The sequence below is a fragment of the Thamnophis elegans genome, chromosome 6 (assembly GCF_009769535.1).
Source record: "Thamnophis elegans isolate rThaEle1 chromosome 6, rThaEle1.pri, whole genome shotgun sequence".
Classification (NCBI taxonomy): Eukaryota; Metazoa; Chordata; class Lepidosauria; order Squamata; family Colubridae; genus Thamnophis; species Thamnophis elegans.
Window position 1 is genome coordinate 73938183 of NC_045546.1, and position 20615 is coordinate 73958797.

General features: G+C 39.5%; 1 protein-coding gene across 2 annotated transcripts in view; it reads left to right on the plus strand.

The window, feature by feature from the left end:
* SEMA5A (semaphorin 5A) overlaps positions 1–20615 on the plus strand; it is a 239405-nt gene that overhangs the window by 186420 nt on the left and 32370 nt on the right. For both annotated transcript variants that reach the window (XM_032220236.1, XM_032220237.1), the window contains 4 exons: positions 1832–2039; positions 2827–2944; positions 11177–11358; positions 15839–15982. In XM_032220236.1, coding sequence (XP_032076127.1) covers positions 1832–2039; positions 2827–2944; positions 11177–11358; positions 15839–15982 — 652 coding nt within the window. The remainder of the gene's footprint in view (positions 1–1831; positions 2040–2826; positions 2945–11176; positions 11359–15838; positions 15983–20615) is intronic.

Here is a 20615-nt window from a genome sequence, read left to right on the forward strand (position 1 = left end):
GAATACTTGGTCATTTAACCAAGGCAATTCTTTGGCTTTAATATTTTTGAACACATTGTATATTTATTTGTTTGTTTGTTTGTTTGTTTGTTTATTTATTTGACTTATATACCGCTTCATAGGGCTTTCCGCCCTCTCTAAGCGGTTTACAATTTTTTTTAGCAAATTGAGTCAGCAACTTGCCCCCACAATCTGGGTCCTCATTTCACCCACCTCGGAAGGATGGAAGGCTGAGTCGACCTTGAGCCGGTGAGATTTGAACCGCTGAACTGCAGATCACAGTCAGCTAAAGTGGCCTGCAGTACTGCACCCTAACCACTGCGCCACCTCGGCTCATATATGAACTTAATGTGAAAACAAAAATATAATAGGAGACAATAAAGGTCAGAATCTACCACGTGTATGTTTATTATGAATCCTACTCCGTTTCCAAATAAGCTGTGCTGATCCTGTAGTTCATTCAGTATTCCTTGTTCCGGAACACATTTTCAAATTGGTTTTGCTTTTGTATGTTATATCAATGTCTTTATATAACTATTTGTCTTCACAGTATTACCTTTGGTATAAATATTAGTTTTCATAGTGTTACCTTTGAGGATTTTGAATTATGAGTTATAATGCTTATCTATCTATCTATCTGCCTCATCTACATAAGGAATTTTTTGGCTTTTAACCCTTGCTTAACTCTGCTCGAGTGATCATAAAGATAGACTAAATGAGGCACGTGGTTCTCCCGCCTCCTCCTGTAGAGGGCACTTTTTAGAGGCTTTTTTAAACAGTTAAGCACTAAGCAGAGTCATCCACTGTGACTCTGGCAGCAACTAGCTCAGCCTTTTTCCTTTTACATTTTTTTTTCTTTTCATGCTGACAGTGGTGAGGCTCTGCCTCCCCTGCCTCCCCTGACTGCACATCACTGGATTCAATCATATTCCTTTTTTTATATGTGCATATTATCAATGATATTTTGGTAGCTGTACAACAAGTTGAATATGCTTAGAGCAGGGAACAGTTTCTGAATATCTGAGGCAATAAAAGAGAGTGTGGTTTTAAAGATATCATAGGAGTAAAATTTACTGACAGCCTTTTTAAGGAAGGGACAGCTGTGGTTTTCTTTAAATGATCTTCTGATACACCTAATTTTACTATCCATACTTTTCAAATATGAAGCTACAATCTTACATTGCTAGGCAACTTTCTGGAACCTGATGTCACACAGATGTGTTGAATTACAGCATCTTTCTCCTAAGATGGAGTTTGTTGATCTGGAAAACACCAGATTGAGAAACGTTCTGCTGGCTCATATTGCACAACTGATCTGCTTTCCTCTTCCTGTCTGCTGTAGCCCTGGCAGCAGTGCTGGGTTTCAAAAAATTTTGGAACCTCTTCTGTAGGTGTGGCCTGCTTTCCGGGTCCACTGGTGGAACCTCTTCTAACCGGTTCGGTAGATTTGACGAACCGGTTCTACCGAATAGATGCGAACTGGTAGGAACCCACCTCTGCCTGGCAGAATAGGACACTGTGTTTGGAAGGAATCAATTTGCACTCACAAAGGTCAGTCACCACTATTATTTGTGGATTGAAAAAAAAGCTTGCACAAAGTGTTGAAATACTGCTTCCAGCTATAACAGAAAAGCAAGTTGAATCAATGGCATAAAGCAGCTGTATATATATTTTTTGAACTTCAAAGGATGGGAGTATTCAACTTCCACCTCACTTCCTTAGTATAGTTTCCTTTCTTCTCTTTCTACCAAAATGAATGTGAAAGAAATTGTGATAACAACATTTCAGTAAGTTTTGCTCCTTTCATCTGACCCACTTGTTGTTTTTACAGATCATGGGACAATTAAGAAAATCCTTGCTCCAGTTAATCAGACAGCCAGCAGTTGTTTGCTAGAGGAGATTCACATCTTCCCAAAGAAGCAATGGGAGCCCATCAAGAGCCTTCAGATTTTACACAGTCAGAGCGCTCTCTATGTGGGTCTTCAGAGAAGTGTGGTGAAGATCCCACTGAAGAGATGCCAGTTTTATAAAACATACAGGTAACTGTCTGATTAGTTGATCTTGAATGATCTGGGTAGAAAAATGAGTAAATATAATTACAGGGTTACTTAATTTTAAACTCTTTTCATTAAGTAACCATCTGAAGCAGAACAATTTTCAGTTTAATAGAGGAAAGACATCGGTTGTAAAAATTGCTATTCCTTCACCAAAAAACAGTTTGCAAATGCATTGAATGGCAGCCTACCCCTAATGAATTCAATTCAGTTGATTAATCTTTCAGTTAAACTCTCCAGTCTCATAACTCTCCTAACTAAAGCAATTTTCCATCTTAGGCAATTTAGAACATTTCCAGAAAGTTATTATTAGCACCAGCAAACTACAATTATCAGTAGGAAATTTCAATACTTAAAGTTGAAAAAAGTGCTACCTTCTGTTCAGGGACAGTGAACAAGTATTTGAAGAGTTTGGGATAGATTTTAAACAACAGAAAAATTAGCCTTTTCTCTTGCTTTGCCTGGAGAATAATAATCTCCAGGTTATAACACTGCAACTGGCATAAAGGTATGCCAATCAAGAAGTGCCGAAATACAGTCATGTGACTGCAGGGGTATATACAGCCTTTGAATCTTCTGAATTGCATCATAAGTAGCTTTTGGAAGGTCCTTCATAACTACAAACAATGCTAAGGGAACAGTCATTAAACTATACCTCCATCTTCAGGCTGCTTGCCTTACTCAGAAGGTCTGGCACATTAAGGAATGTTGGTTCTTCCCCATGAAGAAAAACATGAGAATTTATGTGATGTTTTCAATTTAATTTTTTCAGCACATGTGTTGGATCCCAGGATCCTTATTGTGGCTGGGACTTAGTGCTAAGAAAATGCACACCATTGGAAGAAAGCTTGAGCATGAGTCAATGGGAGCAGAGCATCTCTCTCTGTCCAGTAAGTAGAATTCATATATGTCTTTGTTTTTCAAGTTCTCCTAATCCAAGTGATTTCCATAGAATCCATTGTATTCATGATAACCATTTCATTATTGTAATTATTTATAACAGTCTCCTTAAAGCAATTTACAATTAAAAAACCAGTTTAAATGAAAATTAGAAAATATTCTAAACCAGAAAAGGTTCAAACTGAAACACTGAAATTAGAAAAGAGCAATTGGTGGTAATTGCTGGAGCAATTAATTGATGGAGCAATTCTAGGGTGATGGTACCCCCACACCACCCACCGCATCTCTTCAGGGAAACTAACAGCAAATGATTTTATCAAAATAATATCAGTTGGTGTGTTTTGTCAGAGTTACATACTTAGTGTTTTTCTCTATTCTTAGCAAGCTTTTGTAAGGCATAATTTGTTTATATATATGAGTCATAAAGTTGTATGTATGCATGTATGCATGTATGCATCAGTGGTGGGATTCAAATAATTTAACAACTGATTCTGTGCGCTAATAACCAGCTGGGTAGGCATGGCTCAGTGGACATGTGACCATGTGGGCATGGCCAACATCGTTCAGGTCGATGGGCACAGCCTTAGCTGTTACAATGTAATAAGGATTAACCAGAGAGGCAGTTTCTGTAAGCAGGGCAATAAATATTAGACTAGAAGCAACACCAGAATGTTTCCTTCCTGCCTTCCTTACAGCATTAGCCCTGTAAAGTGGAAAAAAAATGCAAAAGGAGATTTCTTCCAACAACCGGTTCTCCGAATTACCTAGAAAGTTAACAACCGGTTCTTCCGAATAGGTGCGAACTGGCTGAATCCCACCACTGTTATGCATATATGTATGTATATGCAATCACTGAAGCAATAGAATATTGATGGGGTGGTGGTTAGGGAAGCCTTTGGGAAGTTGGAAACTGATTGAAGACTGAAGGGAAGGCAGGAGAATTCTGTTTAGAAACAGAATAGAAAGTGAGTCCTAGTAGCAAAAGGTTCATAGCCATAAATGGAAATGGAGGTCACAAAATACGTGGGTGGAGAAAATTAGGAAAGAACTGAAAAGATAAAGAAGAACAACAACAAAGAAAAAGCTGCAGCAGTGATAACAAAAATGTCTTTGACTGAAGTTAGGTGTCATCAAGATGAACTCAGCTCCTGGTAAATACAAGGATAAATGCTCCCAACTTAACTTGCCCAAGCATTAACTCAATAGTTCCTCCAAGGACATTCTAGTTATCTCTGTGATGCCACCTATCCATCTTATCTGTTGCTCCCTCAATCTTGCCAACCAAACTTATTTTCTTCTACTTCATCATCCTTCCCATCAGATGCCTGAAGTATGTAAGCTTCTGCTTGCTGATCATCACCTCAAGGGAACAATCAGCTCTTTATCTGATTCAGGACTGATTGATCATTTTTCTTGCCATCCATAGTACTTTCAGAAACAATCTCCAGATCCATAAATTGAAGATGCCTCTCTTTCTCTCTCCATGTCCTGCTTTCAAAGCCATACATTATCACTGGAAAGAACAATGCTTTAAGCTGTTATTGTTGAAGAGTCCATAACCTAAATAAATAAATATGTCTTATCTAGGTTTTTCATTGCCTTCCATCCTAAAATTAATCTCTACCTTACTTCTCCAACACATTGCCCATCTTTATCTGTTCCCTTGGGCCCAAGGAATCAAAGTTATTTACCATCTTCAGTTCTAGGCTGTCATGTGTAAGTTTTCTAAGCATGCAGGTTGACATTACCTTTGTGTTCTTAAAGAAGAAAGAAATAGATTGAATTAAGTGAAAAGAGGTCCCAGAGGCAGAGCTTTGCGTGAAATAAAACCGAGAGATAAAAGGGAAAACATAACCGATATTAAGGAAGAAGCGGGAAGCCAAGAGAATTTTAGAAAAGGAGATAGACTGAGGATCTACTTCACACAGAGTTTAGGAACCAAAATTTCCTTCTGATATTGGAAGCTAATCATTTTTACCTTGTTTTTAAATACATTAATGCCAGACATTTGGAGATCTATGGTTGTCGCTGTTCTGCCCAGGAATTTAAGAAGGGCAAGAAGTGTTGTTAATATTCTATATTCTGAGATGGCCATTCATAAAGCGGTTCAAAAGAAGAGAGAGTAGAATTTTGCAGGGATTTGACCTTGGCTACTTCTCATAAGCCTTAAGTACTCTTCATTTGTGTCTGTTGTTCCCAAACCCATTCAGCCAAAGCATTTATTTGATCCATTCATACATCTTGAAAACACCCTCTTTCATGGGATTGAATAAAATGGTATTGTTTCCTCAATATACTGAGGATAACTCATGCGGCCCATTCCCTTTATGCAGAATTAAATATTTCAAAATCACTGCCAGAAGAGCAGAACTTCTAACCACTATCCCCACTGGCTCTGAAGTTCATAAAGGAGTTGACATTCTACAGAAAGCCTGGACTCCTACAGCTTCCTATGACGGCTCCATAGACAGTCTATTTCATTCCCACCCCACCCCACCCCTGGGTCTTAAGCAGGGGTGGGTTTCTCGCCCTGTTCCAACCGGTTCGGTTGGAACGGGGCCGGCGGCGTCCTCGTGCACGCGCACGGTGCACGCATGCGTACTAGCATCTGTGCGACGCTCCAGCTGCTCCTGGACGATCGCGCAGGTGCTGTATGCGTCCTGCGCATGCGTGGAAGCGCAGAACTCATCAAAACCGGGTAAGGACCGCGGGCAGGCGGGCGCGCCCTTTGCCATTCCCGGAAGTTCCTTACTTCCGGGTTTGGCGACCAACCGGTTCGCAGGAACCGCCGCGAACTGGTTGAAACCCACCCCTGGTCTTAAGATATGCAGAAATAGCACACATATCTCTTGCTATTAATGCACACACCAAAGTTTTATTCCTTCCTTAAACTCACAAGGCCTTTCTTGTTTTAGTGAGCAGACTCCCCCCTTACAACAGATGGCCCTAGATGTGGGTGCACTTATACTTACCAGCTGTCTGAAGTATTTGTAGATAATTTCCCCCTTTCTGTTGTTTTTCACAATGACCTTTAGAGAGTTTATTTGAATAGGCACATTTTGTGACTAAGTGCAAAATGTTCAAGTGACTGATGCTTTTCATATATTGCCAGGTAGAGGAGGACAGAAATGTATATACATTTTTGTGACACAAAGGTTTTCAGGACGGAGAATGCATCTTGTTCCTTCAGAGAAAAAAACTTTCAGTACCTTACACAGGCTCTCTATGCTTAAGAGCCTGTTTTCACTTGAAACACTGAATTTCTTTTTGATTTATACATAGGAATCAAGTGACAGAACAGAGCTATTCTAATTGAGCCCCACAGAATCAAAAGTAATGCGGGTGGATCTAGAAAGCAACTTTCTGATGCCCAATTATAATATCTGCAGATAGTAGGCATCTAGCACAGTTGCTCTGCAGCTGGAATGATTTGATGGCTCTGGCTGTCTCCACCTTGAAACAGCTGGCATGGCAGGCAGCTGGTAGTAAGTTTTGCATGCAGGGTGGCTATGACTCAGCAGCTTCAGCTGCCAAAGTAACTCCCGAGTAGAAAAAAAATTCCTCTATTAGGATAATAACTTCAAACAGTTTTTTTTTCTGTATACAGAGAAAAGGTGAAGAAAGCATTTTGTTCTGAAATGTTGAAAATTTGTCATGGGGGGACGAGAAAAATCCATAGGATAGACCTCCAAGGGCTGTAATGTGTGTTACCCATTAAAGCCCTTGCAGGATTATTTCATGGATTTTTTTGGCTTGCCTTTCAGGGCATAATGACTATTTGCTCCATGTAAGTACTTCCTTTACGTGGAAATTTAGTGTGTCAGGAAATTTAGCTAGAGCCCTTACGTCTGACGTGCTAATTTTCTGTAGCAGAATGTAGGCTTTTTTAAGTGGAAAGATTAATTATGATTAGCAATTCTCTTGGAAATAGTATAGGTTAGCAGTAAATGTACCTCATCACTCTTTTAACTCTGGTTCGGCTACCATTAATTTCTTCTGAGCTGTAATATGAAAAACCATATGAAAATTAACACAAAATATGTTTTTATTATTATAATTGGAAGAAATACATCATATTCATATGCCTTATTCTGAAGTTACATGAAGCAACATTTAACGTAATGAGAATGAGTCATAAAGACGTCGGCACTTACCCTACCCTTTCATTTAGGAAGATTTCAGAAGCATTCACTTTTCATTTGATTTCACCATGATTTGTCATCGGACCTCATACATTTATCCAGAAAAAAACTTCTTGATTAGAGGTCATCTCTCCATTGATGAATTATAGTATCTTCATTGCATCATCAACCTTTCCCTGCAGTGTTGTAATCCATGTCCCCATTACTTTCATTTTGGCCTAACAATGGTGGGTGATGTTATATATGCAAATGTTAGAGGAGTGTTGAGTATGCAAATAACTGGGGGGAAGGAGTGTTATATATGCAAATGTTCCCTGTTACCAGCTCTCTGATTGGCTGGTCATTATTTGCATACTCAACACTCCTCTAACATTTGCATATATAACAGGTGACAATTGTTAAGTTGCTCATATAGCATAAAGGAAAGGACTGTAAGTTCTGAAACCAACTTATTGAAACCAACCATCATGCAAACAATATATAAAATATAATTAACTAAAAGTACAAGTAAAAAGACAATCCTTGGAGTTTCTCAGGGTCTTGCTGGATTGATAAGATTGTGTAAGCCATTACTTCCCAACTTTTCCCCTTCATTACCCAAATCCGCTTATCAGGAAGTCTTTTTTTTACTATTTATCAGAATGTCTTCGTTATGTTTAGATAATGGATTTATAATTGTTACTTTAAAAACGATTTTGGGAAGAACTGGTGTAAACTGAACACTTCTTTCACCTTGTTCTTATAGAAAGAAACCAGAGTTTGCTGGCTAATCTATTTATTTATTTTTTAGAAACGGACAACTCTCTCATAGCAATTACTGGGCAATATACAACAATTAAAACCATAAAATTAAACCAGGAGTCCATAAAACAAATGCCCAATGTTGAAAAAAGTACAGGAAAACAAACTGAAAACAATCAATTAACAGAGGTTGCTTAATTTCCTCGCCCAGATGCTCGGTGGGGGGGCATCTTAGCAGGCCACATGAAAAACAGAACAATATTCACTTTTCACTTACTTAGTGTTTGAGCATGTATTCACAGCTCATGACTGCAGGTGTAGGAAAACCTGGTGGGTCCATGTGGTTTTGGCAGCCAATGGCATGACAGTTGCAAAGTCCTTTTGCAATTCTTTTTCTTTTATTTCTTGGTTTATTACTCATTGCATTCTTAGCTAAATCTTAGCTAAACTGTCTGGAAACAACATTCAATTTTCAGTCAGTGTGTGTGTACAAATTACATTCTTTATTTCTGCAACTTGATGTAGAAGTTTTTCCCTAAGTCTTTTTCTTGCCCAGCAAGCCCTTCAAAAATGTGATGATTAAATTTATACCTGCCTTTCTGCTTATAAATAATCTTATTTTACACACACACAGATACACACACACACTACTACGCTACACAGTATACAAGCATTAAACCAATGAAACATATTAAAATTATTGTGGTTAAAGAGCTGGCCTAGAACGCAGCAGGAGTTCTAGGCTTTCCTTAGTTACATGAAAGCTGCCTGGGTAACTTTGGTTGAGAACCATGTGGGTTGTTAAATGAGGACCTCATATGACCCCCATCTTCCTGACAGCTTCCCCTTTGACTTTGCTTGTGAAGAGCTATCAGGGAATGTTGCAGATTGCAATTATATGACTCAGGAACTTCAATGTTATAATTGAAAGCCAGGTGCCAAGCACCTTGATAACAATTGTGTAACTGCAATAATTATAAGTATGACATCCCGTCATAACTATCATTCATTCAGTGTTGTCATATACCCGTGTTTCCCCAAAAATAAGACCAAGTCTTATTTTGTTTTGGGCCCCAAAATAAGCAATAGGGCTTATTTTTTGGGGGGTGTCTTATTCTTATCCAAGTACAGGAGGCTCACTTCTTCTGATTGCTTGTAACAGGACAGGAGGCTGTGCGGCATGCCAGTGCCACTGCTGCAAGGTGGGGGGGTGGAGCTGCCCCATGCGCCTCACATCAGCTTATCTCAGGGCCCCTACAGCTACGCCCCGACACTTGGCTCACTTCATGGCGGCCACTCCAGTAGGACTCCCCATGGCTGCTGGCCCACTTCTTCCTCCTGGCCTCAACAGAGCAGGAGGCCGAGCCACATGCTGAAGCTGCTGGTGCCACGGCCACAAAGCGAGGTGGGGGGATGGAGCTACCCCATGTGTCCCACCCCGGCTTACCTCACGGCCCTTGCAGCCAGGCCATCCACGCCCCAACACCTGCCTCGCAAGTGGAAGAAGTGGGCCGACGGCCACATGGGCTCCTGCTGCACATGGCCATTGTATGGCCAACCAGACAGAATGGCTGGGCGCTGGCTGTGCTGGCTCTTAAGTAGGGCTTATTTTGGAGATAGGATTTATATTAGGTGCAATGTAAAAACACGCTAGGGCTTATTTTCAGGATAGGACTTATTTTCAGGGAAACAGAGTATTTGACGGGCATTGTACAAGTGTTTGTTAAATGAGGACCACTTATAAAATCAATTTAACAGTTAAAAGCTTGATGAAACAGGAATCTTTTTGCTCACTTTCCCGAATCTTGGGGTAATGTTCTTGAGACCATGCCATTACCTAGAAGCAAAATAGGATAAGGGCATTTTTGCATACTAGATCGCAAAGCTTCCGGCAGACATTCCATCAAAAAGGCCTGCCCTTATACTCTAAACACTGCAGTTGATACCGATAGAATATTTATAGCTGAAGATTGAACGACGGAGTCCTTGGTGCTCTCTGAGCTGGGTGGTTTTCATGCAGACATTTCATTACCAAACTAGGTAATATGAGCACATTGATGATGTTACATAGTTTGGTAATGAAATGTCTGCACCAGAGGCCTCCGATTGCAGTTGGTTGATTCATAGCACTTAGCAATAGCACTTAGACTTATATACCGCTCCATAGTGCTTTACAGCCCTCTCTTAAGCGTATTGCCCCCAACAATCTGGGTCCTCATTTTACCAATCTCGTAAGGATGGAAAGCGGAAAGGCTGAGTCAAACTTGAGCCGGTGAGGATCGAATTGCTGGCAATGGGCAGAATTAGCCTGCAATACTACATTCTAACCACTGCACCACCAAGGTTCAGTGTATGTATTATGGTAGTAGATTCATAATGGGAGAGGTGGTTCCTCTGACAGAGTACCTGTTTAACTGTTTATTATTAGTAAGCCGTATGCAAGTAGATGGTTCCTTAGGCAAGCCGGTCATAAGATGTTTAAAGCTTTGAATGTAAATGTGTTTTTATTTTCCATTTTCATTTTCGTACAGTCACATATATACTGTGCAGAACCGGGGCCATATAACATTAAACAATAAACACAGCCATTCCTCTTGTCAATAATACCCCCCAAAATAGAAACCCAATGTACCTCTTCGACCCTCCATACACCCTTTCTTTCACCCCCCTCCAACTTTCCATCTTCCCTCCATCATTCCCCTCTACCCTACTTCTCCTCCCCCTCTACCACACCTCTCTCCCGATACACTCCCTCCCTTCCTTCTCACCCTCCCTCCAATCCTCTCTCCCACCCTCTCTACCCCTCTTTCTTCTATCCCTCTACTCCTCCCTTCGGTGTATTTCTACTATCTATTAATATATTCAGCTTGTCCTATTTTTTTACACTGGAATTAAAGAGCAACAGTATACAAGTACAATCACGTTACTTTAAAATCTAACACATACTATATATCCCCCCTCCCCCCTAAGACCCCACCTCCCTTCCCCCCCCCCCGACTTCCCAGAGCCCGTACACAGTGTAGATTTTTAACAAACACAGTCTAAAATATATTAAGACAAAGGAAATTAAAAAAAAGAAAGCTATATAAACTAGCAATACCAATTTGAAATTAGTTTGAGCTAATGCGTAATTAGAACATAACTGATAGTACAGGTGTTTGTACATGTTTTATCTTTCTCCCCTGCACATCTTAAGAATATTGTGACAAGGCTGTGTCTGTCCAACAGAAGTGGCCAGATCTTGATCAGTGAGGCAAGTAGGACCTGTAACATATAGTGGATTATCTTTTACTTTAAATGTGATCACTGGAATTTATTCTTTTCTCCTTTGGTTTCCAGAAGAGGAATTTGACTGTGGATGGCCATTTTGGATCCTGGTCAGAATGGAAGCCTTGTACACACATAGATGGATCAAGTGTAGGCATTTGCCTCTGTAGAACACGCCTATGTGACAATCCAGTTCCAAAATGTGGGGGTCGCCAGTGTGAAGGGTCAAGTATTGAGATTGTTAACTGCTCTAGGTATGTAAAAAGTAAAATTAATAATGTAATATTGACGTCTTGGAAGATTATTTGTATATCCCGGTCATTGCTGATGATAGAACCGCTTCATATTTTATATGCTTGAGATAAACTAGTGTAATACAATATATTACATATATTGCATGTTTGATAACAAGTACTTTTGGCCACTTATCAGGGCTCCAAATGCAGCAGCAAGCACAAAAATGCACAAGAATAAAATATAGAACTTGCAGCTAAGTTGATCCAGTCTTAGTTTCTGGTTATGTTCAGATTCTGCCTTTCAAGGATTAATGGGCAGATCTGGATCACAAACTTTGAGACATTAAGGAATTATGATTGAACATGGCAGTCTCTTAAGTATACACTCCGGGTCAAACATGGATTTCTTACTGTTAAAAATACTGAAGAATTCTTTAGTCTTCTAAAAACAAAGAACCATGACAGGAAAAACAGCCAATTTGCTCTAGTGCTTAAAGGCTCCAGGCTAGAAACCAGGAATCTGTAAGTTCTAGTCCTGCCTTAGGCTTGAAAAACCAAGTGGGTGATTTTGGGTTAATCACTATCTCTCAGCCCAACTCATCTCACCGTTTGGTGAGGTCATAAGAAGGAGGAAGTAGATTTGTTCACTGTTTTGAATTACGTATTATAAAAATAATAACGGTGGCCTAAAAATATCTTACAAAATCTACTCCTATAGCATAGAGTCTTAAATTACCTACTGTGTAGCAGACCTGTTGACCTAATACAGTTCAAGTAAGTAAGTAAATCTTTATTACGGTCAAAGACCAGCAATACACATTAGTTTTTACAATATGTTAAAAAGTACCGACATTAAGATATAATTAAAAGGTATTGACGTTAAAAGTGGAAAATAACATACATGTTCTCAGATTGTTTGGGTCACTCCCTGGTTTACCTGGGTGCAACGCTATTAAGTATAGGAGTAAATACAATGGTCCAAAGTTTGTGAGAGATATGTCCAGATAATTGGTACCAGATGACAACTGTACTTCTGTAGCCACTTTTTTTCTTATGGACATTCCAGCCACACAGAACTGCATACGTGGTAACTGGGTTAGTGTCCTGGAGGAGAAAGCCTAGATAAAAATTGTCTGCCCGCCCTGGCAATCTCTCTAATAAGGGAAGAATATGTGCAGACCTACAAGCTCTGTAAAGCTCGCAGTGTAATAGAACATGTGAATTATCTTCCAATTCTCCTTTACCACATATACAAACCTGTTCTGCTATAGGTGTTCTCTTATACCTGCCCTGGGGGAGTGCTGAAGGAAGAATGTTAAATCTGGCTCTGAAGAAAGCTATTCTTTGTTTTGGGGAGATCAGATCATTTAGATATCTTGCCGATTCCCACACACCCTGTTTGATTCTGTCCCTACTGTGGAGAGGCAACCTATTTAGTTCTTCTTGGAACTCCATGTCCCTCATTCTATTGATTACTACTTGCTTTGCTTGCTCAAAGCCTAGGGACATTAAGAATAACGGTGAGAGCCCATAAGAGCCCAGCTTATGATCAATTGCTTGTTTCCAGGGGGAAGGGAAATTGTCAGTCAACACTAGTGGGGACAGTCCCTCTGGAAAGAAATGCATTTTAAGCCAATGAATGATCATCATCTTCCAGGCTCTTACCTGAATTTGAGGCATGCCTGTCTCAATTCTTAACTGGGCATTTGGAGTTCCATTGGGTGCAGCTAAGATGGCTCACAGGAATTTGGTTTGTATGGTTTCAAGTAAGTCTTTCTTTGCAAGGATTCCTGTTTGTGCCCCATATAGAATTTGTGCCAATGTTTTGGCATCAAAGAGTTTTAAGGCAGCAGGTACAATCTGATCTCCACCTGTATAAAAGAAATGTTTAATTGCATTTGAGGACCTATTGGCTACTTGCAATGTGTGATCCAGGTGTGCCTTCCATGTCCCTTGCGAGTGGAAAACCACCCCAAGGTATCTAAATGTTCTAACCTGTTCCAAACTATGGCCTTCTATTTTCCAGGAGTATTGGCTTGGTCTTTTAGCAAAAACTAAAGTTAAACTTTTTGATTTATCAAAGTTAAGGACCAGCTTGTTTTGCCTGCAATAGCTGAGTGTTGCCCTAATTGCTCTCTTCAGTCCTACAGGGGTTTGTGAAATGATAGCGGCGTCATCAGCATATAAGAGAATTGGCACTTTGCGTTGTGCTAGGTTAGGAGGATGGAAATCAGGGTTATGTAGGAGATCAATCAGGGGATTAATATAGAAGTTAAAGAGGGAGGGGGACAGGATGCAACCCTGCCGTACCCCCTTTTGTACCCTTACTGAGCTGGTTAAACTCCCTTGGGGATTGCACCTCACTTTCAAGGTGGAATTGGCATACAATTTTTGTATGAGGAAGAGGAGGCGTTTATCGATCGTGGTGCATTTTAATTTCTCCCAGAGGGTGATCCTGGATATTGAATCAAAGGCCTGCTTAAAATCAAGGAAGGCCTCAAAAAGAGAGGATTTTTTTTATATATGTGTATTTTTGTACTAAATGGTGGAGTACCAAGATATGATCCACCGTAGATCTTCCTTCTCTAAAACCGGCTTGTTCGTTCAATCCTACCTCAATCGGGTTTTTTGGAACTCATAAACTCAGCCTACATATACTGTTTTGCTACTTTTTTTTAACCCTCAGTTCTATATTTTGGGGGAATATGGTTAGCAATAGCAATAGCAGTTAGATTATATACTGCTTCATAGGGCTTTCAGCCCTCTCTAAGCGGTTTACAGAGTCAGCATATCGCCCCCACAGTCTGGGTCCTCATTTCACCCACCTCGGAAGGATGGAAGGCTGAGCCGGTGAGATTAGAACCGCTGAACTGCAGATAACAGTCAGCTGAAGTGGCCTGCAGTACTGCACCCTAACCACTGCGCCACCTCGGCTCGGTTCTAAACTAAAGTCTGGTTTTCAAATATGTACTGGTTTTAAAAGTATGTGGAGTCATTTGATACAATAAGAAAGAACAATAAGAGAGAAGAGAAATCTTTGCTTCCTTACAAAGATTTTAAAATTCGCTCTGGTTAAAATATGATTAACTAAAAGTGTTCATGAGTTCCAAGATTTAAAAATGTGCAATTATATACATATCTGAAATTTGGCGAATTCTGATTTAGCTATTCAAGTTTTTTTTTAAGTGCATATAGCTGAAATATTGTCAGCCCTTCGAGGCAGTCCAAACAAGAAACCGAAAACATGAGTATTAATATTACCTTTATTGTAAGCTTACAGTAACAGAATCTTACCAAAGTCTGAAAAGCACTTTCACCCTCCCCTGCCTTTACTTTCCAGAGAACTAGGGAGGGTCCCTTCTGAGATACTTTCTCCACCCCCTTTCTTTCTGTGGGCTGCTCCTTGTCCAACTGTTGTCCTGATTGTGGCTCTTTCTACAATCTCCCAAAGTTATTCTCACGATGTCAGCCTCTGTTTTGCTGCTCGCTTTTCGGCTGCCATTGAAACGGGGAGGGAGGGCATGATATTTGGGTGAGGGAAATAATATGTACAGGAGGACTGTTAATTGGGAGTTGTTCTCACCATCGTCTGCGCATGTGGCAAGGAGGGGAGTTTCCCGCCAAGGCCAACTGTCCGGCATACCAACCTGATGATGATTTTTGAAGATGTCTCCCACAAGACAGCTGTGGAGATATTGGATTGGACTATGGACTGGGATTGGATTTATTATTATTACATTTATATGCCGCCCTTTTCCCCGAAGGGTTACCAAGGGAAGGGGAATGGGTCATGTATTGATATCTAATGCTTTTGCGCGCTTTTGCTCAGATCCAGCTTGCTTAGCTTCTATTTACTTATAATCAGTAAAAGTACTCTTAATTCTGCAAAATGGAATTGAGTGGTTTCTTTCTTGGTTATTAAGTGAAGCAGAATCTGATACACAACCCATTACAAAAGCACATGTTTTTATTTTATTTTAATGTAATTAAAAAAACATGTGAGAACAGGTAATATACTGAATTATGATACCTTGTCTTATGATTTTTCCAATGGCAATTTTGTTTAAACCAAAATATGCACAACCTCTGGCTGAATGATTGCAAAAAACAACAGCAGCAAAAACAATCAGAACACTTTAACATAATGGTAAAGTTGCTTAGCTGATAGAAAGATTTAAAAAAAGACTTCAGGTTGGAGAAATTATATTGTGGAAGGATTTCCTCAAGAATGTCTCTACTGGGAAAAATTTGAATTTTCTAGAAGAACAGAGGATCTAACCATGTAATTAAGCCCATGTTAGATTGTCCAGTTTTTAAAAGCTGCTTGGGATAATGAGATAATGATATTGGGATAATGAAAGGATATTTAATTGTTTTGTTGATCATTATTGTTCTTGCGCCACGTACCCCACAAAGAGCTTTTTTCCCCCATGGAAACAAATATTTATTTGGACATGCAGACCTAAACATTACTGAGCATGGTCTATTGTTCTTACAGAAATGGTGGGTGGACTCCATGGTCAGCCTGGTCTCCTTGTAGCACCACTTGTGGAATAGGCTTTCAAGTACGTCAACGTTCCTGCAATAACCCAAGCCCTCGCTACGGAGGTCGTGTATGTGTTGGGCAGAACCGTGAAGAGAGGTAAGAGGCTAATATCTCCACCATCTGCTTCCCCTTTGTTTGTATCTCTGTTACCAGGTTGTTTTTGTTTAGCAATAGCAATAGCAGTTCGACTTATATACCGCTTCATAGGGCTTTCAGCCCTCTCTAAGCGGTTTACAGAGTCAGCATATCGCCCCCACAGTCCGGGTCCTCATTTTACCCACCTCAGAAGGATGGAAGGCTGAGTCAACCCTGAGCCGGTGAGATTTGAACCGCCGAACTGCAGATAACAGTCAGCTGAAGTGGCTGCAGTACTACACTCTACCCACTGCGCCACCTCGGCTCATTTTGTTTAATGCAGTGGTAGTCAACCTGGTCCCTACCGCCCACTAGTGGGTGTTCCAGCTTTCATGGTGGGCAGTAGGCGTTTGCTGTAACTCGGCTTTATAAATTTTATAAAGTAAAGTTACTTCCCTACTTTATAAATCACCATTACTGTGGAACTGGTGGGCGGTTAGAAAGTTTTACTACTAACAGAGATACAAAAGTGGGTGGTAGGTATAAAAAGGTTGACTACCCCTGGTTTAATGTATTTCTTTAATTCTAAAAATAGAGTATAACTGGACATACCTCACAGGATATAGAAAAAAAAATTAAAATGATTAACATTTAACAGGTAAGATTAAAATTAAAGGGGAAAAAATTTGAAGAACTCCTTTTAGGCTTACATATTAAAATGAATATTATTCCATGTTGGAAAATATAAAGCACGGAGTTATTCTGATCTGGAAATCTGCAGGTGAATGGAGGAAAAAGCATCCATCAGAATATATAAAATTAACACAAGATGATGTTATTGATCTGATACCACTGTTTTGCAAACCAGAAGATGCCCCAAATTAGTAATAACAGCACAAGCTACCCAAAACCCCTAAATCAAATGATATAATTTTAAAGGCAAATTATTGCATTCATTCGTGGATGAAACACGCTGATATTAACCATCATTTTCAAAGTTGATCCAGAGATAATTATTGTGCAACACAATAGATAAAAGAAACCAAAATATTCTAACACACTTCCAGTTTATTCCTATTATTATAAAAAAATAATGAGGCCGTAAAGATATGCTACTATTGTTTTCATTAGTTACCTGGAAATTTCTTCCTCCTGGAATTAAACAGAAGCTGAAAGAGAATTGTCTCAGTTTTAAAGGAAGAAAACATTTTTTTCATTTCTGAGAATGGAGGTGTTGAAAGATTTGATTGCATCTAGATGCTAGAATTCAGCCTAAGAGAAAAGTGTGCATTTCGTTCAGATGCCTTCCATCATTACAGCGCCTGCTGCGATTGTCAATTTTATTTTACAATTTAACCACTAACATAGTTTTCTATACCCTGCTCACTACATCTCTATGAGTATACATTCATGTATTTTTTAGAGCAGAGAAAAGGACAAAAAATGCCACAGGAATAACAACCCTATGCTTAGTTAGACATTTTAGCCGTGCAGTTTAAGAAAAATGTGAATAAATGGAGACATTATACACAACTATAATTTGGAAAGTTAAATAAAGAGATGTCTCCCAAAGTGTAGATGTGAGAAGGAGCCAATGAAAGCAAATGCTTATGAATTTCAGGACAGATAAGATCCTTAGCTATAAATATGAATACTAAACAAAAGGAAGATCTAGGAGGAATGTTAGGATGCGAAATAGTCAAAAAGGTCAAATATCTGGGAGTTAATATCTTAACCTCAAATGGGAAATTATATAAGTATCATTATGAACCACTTTGGCATAGTATACAGACAGAGATGAAAAAATGGGATAAGTTGCAGTTATCTTTGTTGGGAAGAATATCACCACAACTAGTGCTAATTTTATTGTTTTAAGATATAAATAGATACAGTATGTCCATTGCAATTTACACTATTAAACATTGGAGCCTTGCCTATTGAGTCTTTAAACTTTCTGCCTTTTTTTAAGATTAAACCATTTGTGGAAGAAAAAAAAAAAGTAAATATTGCTTCCTGATTAATACGGAACAATGCTTATTATGTTTAACTGGCTGATTTAATGTATTAAAACAAATATCCCTAGGCTGGGCTTCCCTGGATGTGTTATAATAGCATGGTTGTTGACATTCAGCCTGGGAGGGATAGGATCTGTAGTTTAAGCTATTCCAACACACTAGAGGTCAACCAGGCCGGGAAAGTTTAGGTCTCTGGTCAATGAGGTAGAACACTTGCCTAGTCAGAGTTAGTAATACATTATTTAGCCAAATAACACCCATTTTCTTTTTTGTGTATAAAAGGGGTTTTAATCCTTTTCCTATTGTTCCTATGGTTATGTCAGTAGAAGGAACTGGTTCCACCACAAAACCGCGGTAGACTAAAGCGTGCTCGACGAAAGTCCGTACGTGACGTCATCACAGCGCGACGAAAACATCACGCTGTGAGCGGTAAATTTAAAATTAAAGCGAAAACCTTACCCTAACCCCCCCAAACCTAACCCTAAACCTAACCCTAACCCTTAACCTAACCCTAAACCTAACCCTAAACCTAACCCTTAACCTAACGCTAAACCTAACGCTAACCCTTAACCTAACCCTAAACCTAACCCTAACGCTTAACGTAACCCTAAACCTAACCCTTAACCTAACCCTAACCCTAACCCTTACCTTTATGTGAATCGGCTTGCTTTAATTTTATTTTAATTTTAATTTAATTTATTTTTAATTTTTTTCGTCGCGCTGCTGATGACGTCAGGTACACGCTTTAATCGGGCGCGCTTTAGTGGACCGCGGTTTTGACGTGTCACGGAAGGAACTAGCTTGTTGTTTTCTCTTCCTTCTCATTACTTAAAACTGTTGACCACTTTGGAAGCTGAGCAGGGCTTGTTGGCTATGTCAAAGGTCATATTACTTGCTTGAGAGTTTTTCCATGTCACCTTCTCAATTCTATCTCATCATTTCCGGACACAAGGTCAGTGCAGAGGTCTACAAGTCAGAGACCTAATACTCTTGTATTGTTTATTTTGCAAACCATAAATCCTCTTGAGTTTTGAGAAAATAAAAATAAATAACAGGGAGAGGAATATCAGCAGGGGGAAAGCATTACCCGCTAGCTTGAAATGCTTCCAAGAGGATTAATTGGACTTTGCTCAGAGTCCTGTGTTCCAGCAGATTCATTCTGGAAATGAGACTTTGAACCATATTTGAGATTTCTGGGCCTTGCTTGCTGTTTGCTGCAGGGAACGCACTTGTGTGCTCTGCATATCGGGAGGAAACTATAAAACTGGCACCATGCCTCTTTGTTTTATTAAATGCAAAACACTTTTCAAAAATATTAAAATCAGAGCTTTGGTACTGTACCAGCTCCCAATTGTCAGCTATTACTATCTGAACTGTGTGTGAAGTTGAGTGAAATGGAAGACAGGTGAAACTGCATGGCTATCCATAAGTGGCATAAATTGATAAAGCCCCTGCTTGAATGAGGCTGACATTAAGGCCTCCTGTGGTTATAATTAAGACTGTGCAGAAACAAGGCTTTCTAGTTTAAAGGCCCAGTCCGGAGTTCCATAAATGATTGGATATAGTCAGAGGTGGTTTTGTCAGAGGTGGCTCAATTCTACTTTTTGCCTGGATTAGGAGTTAAAAAGATACATTTTTTTTTAAGCATGCGAAGATTACAAACCTATTGATGTCACTTTTCCCAGCAGAATGAAAAAGATGTTTGTAAAAAAACATGGAGCTTCGCAACATTGAGAAGCATGTCAATTTTCATAAAAGCTATTGTTCTTCTAACTTTGTTATGGGACAGAATGTGATAAAAATTTGTAATAAGTAGTCTTGCAATGGGTAAGAAAGAAGAAAGAGTTTCTGAAAGAACTAGTGATGTCTCTTCTTCAACATGATGGAACTGATCGCTGGTTTGAGGCAGAAAAACCCCCTGCAATGGTTATTTCCACTCAAAAAAAATCATTTGGCTAGATCAGGTAGCTGGCAGAGTTCACAAAGTACCATACATAACTGAAAAACTGGGCAGAGCGAGCTGGAACAAATAATAGAACTCAGGATCTCTCTATCTTTCCGAGATAATGGAGAAGTCATGCTTATCTGAATACAAAGGTCATTCTGATGGGATGGCAGACCAAATCTAGTACTCCCACCCTGTGCCATTTTACATTAACAGTATTCCTTTCTAGGTGTGGCTGCTATAGTACCACTGTTCTTATAGTATTCTGGAGTTCCAATGAAACCAACTGATGGTGTCAAGCAGTCCAAAATCAAGATGGAACCCATTCTGTATAAATAAAAATCTGTTCTAGATTTTCCTTTCAGCTCCATCTTTAGGATTTGGTCAAATCTGGTTACACCTGCATGTATAATCTTGTATTATGTTAAATATTTGCATTCTCATTCAAATTAGGTAGCCTAAATGTTAATATCACAGTTGTTGAGGTCATTTTATTACACAACTTTGGTCTATCCTCAGACCTATAAAACTGAGGAAGCAGTTCAGCACGTAGATTTAATTTTTGGAGGAATGCTATATAGATAATTGTTCTGTCCCCCCTTCTCCGCTCGTTAACAAACGGCAGGCAGACAAACTTAAAAGGAACTCTCTTTATCAGTTCTCGGCTCAGACTGGCTGCGAGCCCAAAAAATAA